This window comes from Cricetulus griseus, chromosome 6 (assembly GCF_003668045.3).
Source record: "Cricetulus griseus strain 17A/GY chromosome 6, alternate assembly CriGri-PICRH-1.0, whole genome shotgun sequence".
Classification (NCBI taxonomy): domain Eukaryota; kingdom Metazoa; phylum Chordata; class Mammalia; order Rodentia; family Cricetidae; genus Cricetulus; species Cricetulus griseus.
In genome coordinates this window covers 135,584,091-135,596,966 of record NC_048599.1, presented here as the reverse complement: position 1 = coordinate 135,596,966, position 12,876 = coordinate 135,584,091, and the positions used below count along the sequence as shown (strand labels likewise).

General features: G+C 40.8%; 1 protein-coding gene across 1 annotated transcript; it reads left to right on the top strand.

Annotated features, from left to right (window-relative positions):
- Positions 1-1,132: 1,132 nt before the first annotated feature.
- On the top strand, positions 1,133-10,510 carry Il36b (interleukin 36 beta). Its single transcript, XM_027422725.2, has 4 exons — positions 1,133-1,199; positions 7,539-7,646; positions 9,367-9,506; positions 10,298-10,510. Exons 1-4 carry the CDS (start codon positions 1,133-1,135, stop codon positions 10,508-10,510), a joined length of 528 nt encoding a protein of 175 aa, XP_027278526.1.
- Positions 10,511-12,876: the final 2,366 nt, after the last annotated feature.

Below are 12,876 nucleotides of genomic sequence, written 5' to 3'. Positions count from 1 at the left end.
TTCTCCATGAGCCCAGACCAGTTACACCTGTATTACCTCCCTGCCTCCCCTCCAAGGTCTCACAGGCCCTCCTTGCCAGCGCAGGCTTCTTGCTAAAGTGGGCACACCCAGGGTCAGGAGATAGAGCTGTTGCCTTGCTAATTAAAAGCCCCAGAGTCCTAGACTGGCTCTCAGTGCCTGCTGATACAGCTGCAGCCAAAGCTTTGATTCTAGAGACAAGAACGTCTTCGGACAAAGGTAATTTCTGCTATTTAGAACTTTCTAAGGGAAACTTTCACTGCTTTCTGTCTAGTTCTGTGTGCTTCTGGAGACCTTGACCCAAGGTACAAGGTATTGGAGAAATTAAAATTGCTTATAATAAAAATGCTGCTTGCAATTTGTTTATTTCCTGCTTAAAGACAACTTTGAAGTGAGGCGCTGAGGGTCCTGGACAGGTGGCTGCCTCCCTGGATGAAGAGTAAAGGAATACAGAAGTCAGAGGGGTGGGTCTGCTGACGGATGCTCATAAATTCTCAGCTTAAAAGCATTAAGTGTAGTGATTTATTAGCTAAAACAGATGTGGAGAGCATACCCTGCTTTTCTCTAAGCCTAGTGATTCAATGCACAAGAAAGCACCTGGGGTGATGGAACTTCCTCATCATCCAGATGTGGTGGTGGATGATGTTATAAAACCATCATCTCCTGGAGACCTAGGACCACACCAGTCACTAAAGGGCTGGGAGCTTCCACATGGGGCTTGCTGGCCTTGAAATATGCTCTGTATAGGTACATTTTAAAACATTACTCTAGATGCTAAAAAAATGGCTCAGTGCTTAAGAGCACTTGCTGCTCTTGCAGGGAACCAGGGTCCACCCACACTGGGCAGCTCACAACTGTCTATAATTCCAGTTCCAGATGATCAAACTTCCTTTTCTGACTTCCACAGGCACCAGGCACACACTTGGTGCACATACATACAGATAAGCAAAATACTCACATACATAAATACAATAGATTAGTCATTAAGACACTTCAATGTGAACATGGGGTGAGGGCTTAGGGAAGCTCTTACTAAATACTTTTCATAAAATTCTAGGAGCATTGGAGAGAAGATTATTTTTCTTTTCCCTTTCTTTCTCAGGGCTGGGCAACGATGGCTTCTTCTCCACAATCTAGTAAATTTTTTCCTTCTCAAGAGAGCTCTGAAGACTGCAAAGAAAGTAAGTGCGAACCACAAACCTGTTTGGATCATCTCCATTTACTCTCACCAAAGACAATAGGGCTGTGTAGCACAAATAATAAAATACCCAGAGACAGGTATTGGGGTTCAAGCCAAATATCAGAAAAAGTAGTCAGCCAGTAGTTCTTCCTCTACCAAGGCTGAAATGGAGATCCTGTCTTCCCTGTGACTGGAAACTGAATCTGACATGAGACCCTTTGCTTCTTCCTTATATACCTCTCTAGTGCTGGGATTAAAAACATGAGCTCTGTTATTCTTTAAGACTGATTCATTCTCATGTAGCCCTGGGTGGTCTTGGACTCACAGAGATCCGTCTGTCTCTGTCTCTTGAGTCCTGGGATTAAAGGTGTGTACCACCACTGCCTGGCTTCTATGGCTAGTTAGTGTAACTAGCTTTGTTTTCTGACCCCAAAGCAAGCTTTATTAAATCATAAACAATATATCACCACAATTCCCTATTTTGTTTAATACAAAGAAGAAGGCTACAACTAGCACAAGAAAACTATATATAATAAGTATAATAACTATATACAATATATAGACAATAAGTACATTAACAATGTCTAGTCCATTTACATTTGATAAAGAAAATCCTCTGTTATCTATTTTATTTTGGTAAGTCCAAAGTCTTGTACCTAATTTAACTTTATATTCTAATTTGCATTATCAAATTATCTTTTAATGTCTCTCAAACTTTTACACTTTATACCTCTTTAGGGAGTTTCTTTTCTGAGTCTGGTAAGCAAAGAAAACTATAACCATCTAGTCTTCAACTCCCCAGAGACCTGAGAAAGAAATAGTATTAACTGAGAAAGCAGGAAATGAGAGCAAGTGACTTCCAAAAAGTGTGAGAAATGACAGAAACAGCTGACTGCCTGGACAGTCACACAGGGTTCCTCTGCAATGTTGGGGCATCCATCTTTGGTCCATAGGCCTAGCATATTTGACAGACTTTTCTGTGAAGCAGGATTTTTGAAGGACTGTCCTGCCTTGTCTTGACAAGTTTTGGCAGTCACTCTCTTTTGTGTCCTGTTTGTCCTATTTGGACAGCACACTGTCAGCAGTTGAGGCAAGGACACTTCTTGCCCAAGGAAAGTAAACTCCATGTGGAGTTTCTTTGATCTCCATCAGCTTTTGTGAAGTAGAAGTAAAAAAAGAACCTATGTTATTAAAACATTTTAAATGCCGTATTCTATGGATCTCACAAGTTTTTGAAGACTACCTGTCTATCTAAAATGTATCTCTGTTTGACTTTGAAAACATGCCTAATATGACTGCAAGTTCAATTATAATAGGCGACTAATTACTAACCTGTATTTCCTTATTATTCTATATAGCTTATAATAATAATGTTCAAGGACTAGAAATTTGCATTACATTGTTAAATGGGATGTATAGGTACAATACCTTGAACAAGATTGGAAACATATGTACAGTGTGTTTTAACAAAATTAATTCCAATCCAATATAAAATATTTAAAACTAGTAGTTGCTTTTTCGAAGTAGATTCAATAATCTATCTTTTTATCTTATATCTATTTCCTCCTTTTTTTCTTTTCAGAGTAGATTCAATCATCTATCCTTTTGTCCTATTATATCTGTATCCCCCTCTTTTCAAAACAAAAACTTTGAATCTAATCTCCTGTGTTTAGCTGTTTTTCCTGACCATTACCAATAACAACTTGTAACCAATCCCACCAATGACAAATATTCATGACCTATTGAATAACTGAAAACCACATACCTCACCTTTTGGAAATGTGGGTATTAAAGTTACTTCCTGCTATCTGGGGGCCACATCATCTTTAGGGGATCCTGAAAAGAAAAATTTGGGTTAATTGTCAAGTCCTGGGAGAGGTAGCTGTATCATTTGTTGTCCAGTCTCCTGGTAATGGGAACGTGCAGGGCTTGTCTCAAGTCCTGGCAGGAGTATTATGTGAGGCTGGATGGTCTCAGCTAGCCTCCTCGAAATTGTTCTAAGCAGTGTCTGTGGAGCTGAGTCATCAGCTGGTCACCTTGAAATTGTCCTGAGAAGTTTGTAGTCTGAGGCTGATCTTTAAGTTGGGTGGCATTGTCACAGTCCTAGTGGAATCATCATTGTGGGGTTCCATCTTCTTTTTTGAGACTTCAGAAATTGCATTAGATCAGATTCTTTCTTTTCTTAGTAATTTTTTTCTGGGCTGTTCTCCCTTCTACTTTGGATGCTTATTTGCCCAAAGGTCTTTAAATTCTTCAAGATGTTTGCTTTTTGTTTTTCCTGAAAAGACGAAAACAAAACATTTCCCCAACTCTAACTTTGGGGAGTTTCCTAATCTAATCTTTATCAATTTTGATTTGTGATTTCTCCTGAAATTTTTGTTTTAGCTTCTAAGCTCTTCTATTATCCAGAGCAGTATGTTTTTTTTTTCTCAATAGGCTTAAGTTCTTTAATTGCTCTGGGAAGGAGTTTCCATGGTGACAGGAAACAACTGAACCAGATTTGGCATAGGGGCCTGTGGGAGGCCCCTCAAAGAGTTTCCCAATGGCAAAGGATTACCTTGAATATTTCTTGTTGATCTACATTTATTAGTTTAATGCCTACGTTTGCTACACCTTCTGCATAATCCAGAAGGGGGGGTGTTTTGTTTGGATTATGCTTAGAAAAAACAGTTTCTAGGAATGCCCTGTTTATCAGATCTTTTAAAGTGACCTTGTTTGCCACAATTAAAACACTTGACATTTCAATTTTTCTTCAAACCTTTTGAAATCACCTTTCCTATCCATGCATCATCATGGTCATGAGCTTCAACATTAGTTGCATCTTGGACCCATTCCCCCTAAGGTGCTGACCTTGCTTTTAAAAGCCTAATTACTCTTTTGCATTGTGCATTAGCATTTTCAAAAGCAAGAGATTCAGTTATTATTTGTCTAGCTTCTGAATCTGGTAGCATTCTATTTACTGCTGAAGCCAATATTTGTAAGAAATCCGTGAAGTTTTCTTTGGGCCCTGTATAACTTTAATAAATGATTCTTTATTCTTTCCTACTTCCCCAATTCTGTTCTAAGCATTGAAAGCTGCTGCATGGAATAAAGCCAAAGTGTGGTCATCATATAGACATTGCTTTTCTAAAGTAGCATCATTTCCTTCTCCAAGAAGTTTATATTGGGAGATATCCATGCCTCCAGCTTTAGCCCATTGTGCAATAGTCTTAGCCTCTTCTCTGAACCAGGTAGTTCATTGCAATTTTGGACCAGGCTCTTTAACAGCTTTAACCAAATCTATCCAGTTTAGATAATGCTAATACAAACTGACCACATGTTTAACATCTGCTCCACAAATGGTGAATGCATGGCATATGAGATTGCTGCTTCCTTGAATTTCCCTAAATCTATCATTGTCACAGGCATCCAATTAACTCTTAAAGAACCTCTATCATTTGGCACTTCCTATGAGGTTACTGGATATATTAAGGTTGGCTTTCTAAAGACTTTAGACTGTTCCACTCTAACCTTAAAATGCAATGCTGAGATTGGTTCTCCTTTAAGTTTCTCTGTCTGGGTTTGAATATCTCTATGACATGCTTTAATAAGTTTTTTCTAAGGCCTGCACTGTTGGCACTCATATTAACCAGCTTTTTTAGAGATAAACCAAAAATTATCAAACTGACAACCAAGATTGTCAAAATGATAATTAACAGCATGTCAATCCCAGTTAAGTTGATTATCCCTTCATTTACTTGTTCCAATTTTAAACCATCCACTGTGTAATCATACAAGAGACCTCTAATTCTCTCCAATTGTAATAGTGTTTCCCAGTTTTTTTTTTTTTTTTTTTTTTGGGTTTTCGAGACAGGGTTTCTCTTTGGCTTTGGAAGCTGTCCTGGAACTAGCTCTAGTAGACCAGGCTAGTCTTGAACTCACAGAGATCCACCTGCCTCTGCCTCCCAAGTGCTGGAATTAAAGGTGTGCACCACTAACACCCCACTTTTTAATGTGGGAAAAAACTTTTTTTGGCTAATCCCTTTCTTTAAGAATTCACATTTGTCTCACCTAATCTGCTGTCGGTGATGATTCAGATGATGGTGAAGTATAAAGCTGTCTGCTGTTGCATAGAACAGTAGAAGCCTGAGCAGGTTTCAGAGCAGCTACCTTGTTTGGCAGCATCCTAAGATGGGGGACCAGGGGGTCCAGGGAAAGCACACAACCCACTAGGAGAAAAGAAACCAAAGAACCGTGCACCTACACTGGGGAATGTGTGAAAGCAGCTAACTCCTGCAGTGTTGGAGCCCACAAGCCTGCAGAGTTTCCTGCAGGGAGGCTGCAACAGATAAATCCTAGACCCACTCAGAGACTTGGGGAGAAAACAAAACAAAACCTAGTCAGCCAGGCAGGAACTCCAGTGGGAGCTCCATGTGCAGCTCTGGCCTGGGACCGGTGGCTTCAAAGCCACAGGCAAGTAGCTTTTTCATGAATTCATACCTTTATGTTGGGTACCAATTTGGTAGTATGAATAATAAAAATACAGAGATTGGATTCAAGCTGAAGATCAGAAAAGCAAAGCAGTCAACTGGTAGTTCTTACCTCTACTAAGGCAGAAATAGAGATCTCGCTTTCCCTGTGACTGGACACTAAATTTCACATGAGACCCTTTGCTTCTTCCTTATATATCTCTCTAGTGCTAGGATTTAAAGGCATGAGCTCTGTTTCTCTTTTAGACTGATTCACTCTCATGTAGCCCTGGGTGGTTTTGGACTCACAGAGATCCATTTGTCTCTGATCCCTGAGTCCTGGAATTAAAGGTGTGTACCACCACTGCCTAGCCTCTATGGCTAGTGTGGCTAGCTTTGCATTTTGATCACCAGGCAAGCTTTATTAAATCATAAACAATGTTTCACAACAGAGTTGAAGGGGCCTGTTTCACTTTCTTAACCAGAAATCTATTTACTCTGGCTGAAATACTCAGAAACCTACATACTGAAACCTCAAGGCTCTTAGTTCTTGTCTTAATAGTTATATTTAGAGTTGCTTTGTTCCTTCACTCACTCCAGCAAGTCATAGGTGGGGCAGATGTTAGGGTGGGCCAACATAAGGCCCAGGTTGTGGGTCTGGGTGATAGCTGAGCTGGTTGTGCCTGACCACTGGGACCCCACACCCTCAGGTGTGGGGCAGGGCCAGCTCTTCAAGGCCCATGCTATTGGGGCAAACACTCCCTTGTCTGTGGGGATGGGGAGGAATCATCTCTTCCATGGTGGGTGGGGTCAACTCTCCTGTTACAGTGTCCAGCAAGGGGAAGGTTCAGCTATCCCAGGGCCACTGAGAGGGTAGAGCTGGCTTAGCACTGCCCTTGGATCTCCAAACACATAGTTCCTATGACCCCCTGTGATTAACACAAGCCATGGAAAATCAGGCCAGACCCTGGCTGCTGTTGGGCCATGGACCCAGACATGACCCACTGAAGTAACCTGGGTCTAGATGACACCATAGTCCCATATAACTATGCAGACCACCCAGATAGGCCTGACACTAATTGGGACATGGTTCTCAGACACCAACATGGCCACAAGATGTGATCTAGACCCTGGGCATCCGTGTGGGACTAGCCCCATGGAACGATAACCACAGGAACTCCATGACTGGGGCAACAACAGGATGTTTGAGAGGAGTTTCAATGAGGCCCCAGTGATGATGGTGTGCCAGAAGTTGGAAGTCTTGAACCAGACCAATGACTGATTGTAATGAACATTTTGTGGGTGGGGCTGATTAGACAAAAGTGAGAGACACTGCAGCTCCCAATGCCACTAGGATGAATAAAGGTGTTGGAAAGATGGCAGAGTGAAGTGAGTTTTTGTTTTGTTTTGAATTAACTTCGGGGGACATGCTGGAGGGGTGAGGGGCAAATATGAAGGGGCTGGGAGGAGAGTGGGATTGGGGTGCATGATGTGAAATTTCAAAGAATCAATAAAGGATTATGTTAAAAAAGGATTGCTTGTTCATTTAGATTAAGATGATAAAGAAAGAAATTATACACATACTGATGAATGGTTTTAGTAGTTTTGGTTGTTGTTGATATACAGAGACTTTATAAATCAGGTAAAGATAACCCCAGAAGAATTGGCAGACGCCGAACGTCTCTTGCAACCAAGCATGTATTCAGTTCTTTCCTGTGCCTTGATCTATAAATCAGTCTTGCCCCATTTCTCTTCCTTTGTTTTCATGGCCATTTTTTCTCAAAATAGTATCTATCACAGAAATTCACATTTCAATGTTAATAGAATGGGGCCCAAACCTTAAAGCCAGTTATACCCACAGCTGTGTCTTGTGTTTTTCTGTTATCTGGCAGGACAGCTATATCCCAGAACCTACAAAATCCATGACTCCCAACAGATGGTGTGGGTCCTAACAGGAAATTCTTTAACAGCAGTGCCTGCTAGGAACAATGTCAAGCCTGGTAAGTGACATGGGAGGGTACTGTTACTCTTGAAGAGCCATTAGGTTTACTGCGAGTGGACATGAGCCTGCATAAGTCTTCTGCCATTCTTTACCTGCTCACCAATCTGATGTTCAGAGGAAAGGCAAGGAGAAAAAGATTGTCCTCCTGTTACAAAGGAAAACATATACATAGAAATGAAAGTGAAAGGGGCCAACAATACCCCTCACTAAAGTGTCTTCAAATAGGAAAGACTTGTGTCCCACAGTCACTAAGTTTCTTTTTAGAATGGCATTCCTTTAAATTCTGACTAGCATCTACTCATAGCCATAGATTCAAACTCTCCCATCTTGCCACTGTCAAACTTACCCACTCTTTTCTCTTGGCATCTTCTTTTCTAATAGTGATAAAACATTCCTTCTTCCCATCAAAAGGAAATCCACGTCAGTCTTGTCTCACTTCTTTAAAACTTCCATGTTTTATATAATTTCCCTCTTAACCTTGTCCACCACAGAGAGACCTCTCATATCATATCCCTGTCTCAATACTAAAACTTCCTCTTCATTCGCAATTCTCTTACTAGACCATTTGTGTTGGTCAGCTTTTCATTAGTATGGCAGCTTATCCTCACCGTCACCATAGCTAGTACTTAGAGGTTGATTTGGGCTAGTAAGTTCAGAGTTTTCAGAGCCTTCTGCTGGCCGCATTCCCTTTTTAGGTCTGTGTCAAGACAAACACATGGTATGGTGGAAAAGAGCTGCCCTCCTCATGGTAGACAGGAAGTTGCAGGGGGAGGTTCTGACCTTCTTGCTTTAAAGGAACATCACCAGTGACCAATTAGTTCCTGCATCCAATTTTGAACTAATTCAATTGTGAACTCCTTCATGGATTAATCCATTGATGAAGTCAGGACTCTCATGATCTGATTATGTCTCAATAGTGCCTCCAGGTAATGTCCAAGCCTTCAATATATGAGACTTAGAGTGGAGTATTTCATTTCTTGCCCTAAGTTAAATCTCCAATGTCCACATAGTGCTTTGACTTAGGTGAGTAGTTAATAAATAGCTGTTGAATGGATTTGTTTCCTGTCCTCTGCCATAAAATAGATACAGAATGTCCAGACTCTTGGGAATTTCTTCCTAAATTATTAGATAATTAAATTTACTCAAGACTGATTGAAAACTCACACAATGAAAACTTAAATAAGATAGTGGTTTATTTCTTCCATATGTAAAACCAGTGGGCCAGGACAGGCTGGGTTCCATGATGCCACCAGGGGCCAAGGATTGTACCTTTCTGCTTCACCAGCCTTAAGTTTACCTAAGCTATCACTTAAGTGTTTGATGTAGGTAACAAGATGTGACAAATGAAGTATTTCCAGGTAAGTCTAGTCTCTTAAGGAACAATTTTAGAAACACTACAGGATGTTTCCACTCATATATCATGGGCCACAGTAAGTGCATGACTATATTTAGCTTCAATGGTAGTAGGTAGTAAAATATATTTTAATTTTTTTATTTTTAAGAAACAATGTGCACAGGTGGCAATTGAGGCTTTGGTATCAAGAAGAAAAAGGAAATTGGTCTCGTAGAGCAACCAGTAATTACTATTATGTGGCTAATGTGGGGAGCTTTGTTGGGGGAAATGATGATGATGATGATTTGGAGGGTTCATAGAGTGGATCAAAAGACTATATATTTTTTGGAGCCTGATACCCACCACATTTTCCTTGTATTTCCAGTCAGCCTTAGCTTGATAGCATGTAGAGACACAGAATTCCAAGATACTGAAAAAGGTAATCTAGTTATCCTGGGAATCGAGAGTCAAAGTCTCTGCCTCTTCTGTGCTGAAAATGGGGGCACACCGACTTTGCAGCTTAAGGTGAGTAACTGCTGCTGGTGAGGGAGGTATACCAGATAGACTTTTATTTAAGGTAACTTATCAGGTTACAGAATAAAAATGATATCCCTGTAAGTTTTCACTCTTCAGAATAAGGAAGGAACCCTTACCTAGCTGGTCCCCAAATAAGTTACAATGCCACTGAGTAGATACAGCATTTTTTTAAAGCCACAGAGAACAGGATTTAAATGTGAAAACCAGAACATCAAACTCATCATGGAAATGTTTCTGAAAAGTGAAGGAACAGTGGCTTCTCCATCCTTAGTCCTGAGTAGCTCCCTCCTAGACATCCCCAGAGATGCTAATATGTCACACTTAGGCAAAGGGTTGCTAATCTGGAGTTTTCATAGTACATATTCATATCTGTGTGCTAAAAGAAAAGATACATAGTTAAAAGTCTCATCCCTGGCTAATGATGGAAATTTTAATGCATAAATTCATTCAGAGGTGGGTACTCAGGCTGGTTGGCACAAAACTGTAGATGAATGCCTGCCAGAAGCCTTCTATTTCTAACCCATTCTCTTTCAGGGAACACAATGTCTCAAAGAATCAGTAACCCCTTGCACCACGGGACTCTGGGAAAAAGCCAGGGTATTTGGAAACTAGTGGGTGCCTGTTTTGATAGCTTTCTACCTTTTCATTTGCCTGTAACCCTAAGCCATGTCCCTCCTATTGGGCATAGTGGTCATTCCCATGATGTGCACTCACTGTGCTCAGTTACTACCACCCCCTCCCCTGGTCCTCCCTGTTAACAAGCTTCTTTCTTATCCTAGAATGTAGACATCATGGAAATGTACAGTGACAACAAAGTACAGAAAGCCTTTCTCTTCTACCACAGCAAAGAGGGCTCCACTTCTGCCTTTCAGTCGGTCTCCTATCCTGGCTGGTTCATAGCCACCTCTTCCACAGCAAGACAGGCAATCATTCTCACACAGCAGAGGGGTGAAGCTCATAACACCAACTTCTACTTAGAGCCTGAGGATTAAAATCCAGCATGGGCCATATGTGGCTGAGTCCAGGACAAAGAATCAAAGAGTTGGAGAGTCTTTTACTTGAAAACACAGAAAGCCATCTTAAAAGACCACTGTGTCACCTCCTCTCCAGATATCCATTTCTGAAGTGCCATCATTCTAGTGTGAAGCCCAAGAATTATGTTTATCCTTTCTTGGTCTTGTCCCACTAACTGTTCAACTACCAAGTACAGTCAAGTCACAGTCGTCTTACATACAACTCTCCTTCCCTGTTCTCACAGCAGCTCTTGGTGCAGAAAAGTCAATTCCAAAGAGTCAATGCAAGATTCTTCCTTCTTAACTTTATGTATGTTTATTGTAAATATGATGAAAGGTAAGTGTCAAGAATAAGGCAACATAAAAGATCATTTTATGTGTCTTGATGATCATGATAGATTCAGAAATTATCAGTTAATAATTTGACACACAGCATACACTTTTCTTATGGTGATTGTTAACCAAAGTGAATAAAAAAAAATGAATCCAAATTTCAGAGTCATTCACATCAATTTGAATTTCAAACTAGTTGTACTATCTTTATTTAACTTTATAAAGTGATTGGAAATTGAAGAATCAGCTCTGAGTTTTTCGTGTGTTTTCTGAAATTATAGGAGTGTTTGTGGGATAGTTTTAAGTCAGTTGTTTGTTGTGTGAGGGTGTGGTGGTTTGAATAATAATGGCCCCTATAGACTCATGTTTGAATGCTTCATAACCAGAGAGTGGAACTGTTTGAAAGTATTACAAAGAGGTGTAGCCTTTTTGGAGGAAGTATGTCACTGGGAGTGGGCTTTGAGGTTTCAAAAATCCATACCAGGCCCAGAGTCTTTCTCTCTGACTATGGATCAGGATGTATAACTCTCAGCCTTGTCTCCAGCACCATATCTGTCTGCCTACCACCTCAATCCCTGCCATGATGACTGATAATGGACTAACTTCTGAAATCCCAATTACATATTTTCTTTCATAAGAGGTGCTGTAGAATAGTGACTGAGACAAAGGGTTACTTTAGCTAAAAGACACACGGATTACAATAGATTGTGAAATCCTGAATACAAACATGAGTATGATAATCTCTCTTCCTTCAGACTCCAATATGCAAAGCAGTAAATTAGGTTTTGTGATGCTGCAAACCCATTGCTGAGCTCAAAGTTCTTGGCCAGGTGAAATATGTTCCAAGACTTGTCTTGGCATTATCTCCTGTAACATCACCACCGGTGATTCTGTTTGGAATAGTCCTTGAATCCTGCCTTACATCTTACATCTTACCTCTTAGTCCTGTTATTTCTGTGCAACAGGCTTCAGGAAGGTTTTATATGACAGTGTCTTAGGATTTCTGTTGCTGTGTATAGACACCATGATCATGTCAATTCTTATAAAGGAAAACATTTAATTGGGGTGGCTTAGAGTTCAGAGGTTCAGTCCAATATCATTGTGGTGGTACTTGGCAGTGTGCAGGCAGACTTGGTGATGGAGAAGGAACTTGGAATTCTTTATCTTTGATCTACAGGCAACAGGAAGTGAACTTAATTAGGTGTAGCTTGAGCAAAGGAGACCCGAACTACCCACCTGTGATACACTTCCTTCAACAAAGCCACACCTACTCCAACAAAGTCACATCTCCTAATAGTGTTACTCCCTATGAGCTTATGGGGGGCCAATTATATTCAAACTACCTACCACAGAAGCTTGCTATCTCAGTCACATTGGTCATCTCTTCCTGTTCTCTAGGATGTCTGGGGAAGGACAGTTGCAGGCTCTGCTTCGTGCTCACACATGCACAAACATAGATCTGAGAGAGAGCTGTTCTATGAAAAAAACCCTTGACCTGTGTATGTGGGAGCAGGTCAGGAATAACAACTCTATTCTATCCCTCACCAGCACAATTCTGTGATGTGCTCTACGTTGCTCCTCAGAAGGTCTCATCAGGAGTAAGATGGAGTCACAAACACTGAACTCAAGAATTCCTCCCTGTGTTGATTCCCTCATTTTCCTTCTTTAATTCCCCAGCTCCAACTTTTGTTCCCTGGAGTAACTTTTCATCACCACACATGCACAGCTTTACCTCAGGATCTGCCCTGCAAAAGCAGATTCTCTCTTTTTTTCTACTATCCACACCTGTGTTGGATTTCAATGTTTTCACAGCCCAACTATTATGTCTTCAATTTTTTTTTCAAGACAGAGTTTCTCTGTGTAGCCCTGGATGACCTGGAACTTGCTCTGTAGATCAGGCTGGCCATGAACTCACAGAGATCTGTCTCCTGAGTACTAGGATCAGAGGTGTGTGTCACCACCACCTGGCCTGTTATCTCTTCTTCTTCCCCCCACAATATATTTTTTTTATT

Bases quoted from the DNA above. Each gene is read 5' to 3' on its own strand.
- Il36b (XM_027422725.2), top strand. From the start codon at position 1,133: ATGGCTTCTTCTCCACAATCTAGTAAATTTTTTCCTTCTCAAGAGAGC. The intron at 1,200-7,538 runs GTAAGTGCGAAC...GTTATCTGGCAG, and splicing joins CTCTGAAGACTGCAAAGAAA to GACAGCTATATCCCAGAACC. The intron at 7,647-9,366 runs GTAAGTGACATG...TTGTATTTCCAG, and splicing joins TAGGAACAATGTCAAGCCTG to TCAGCCTTAGCTTGATAGCA.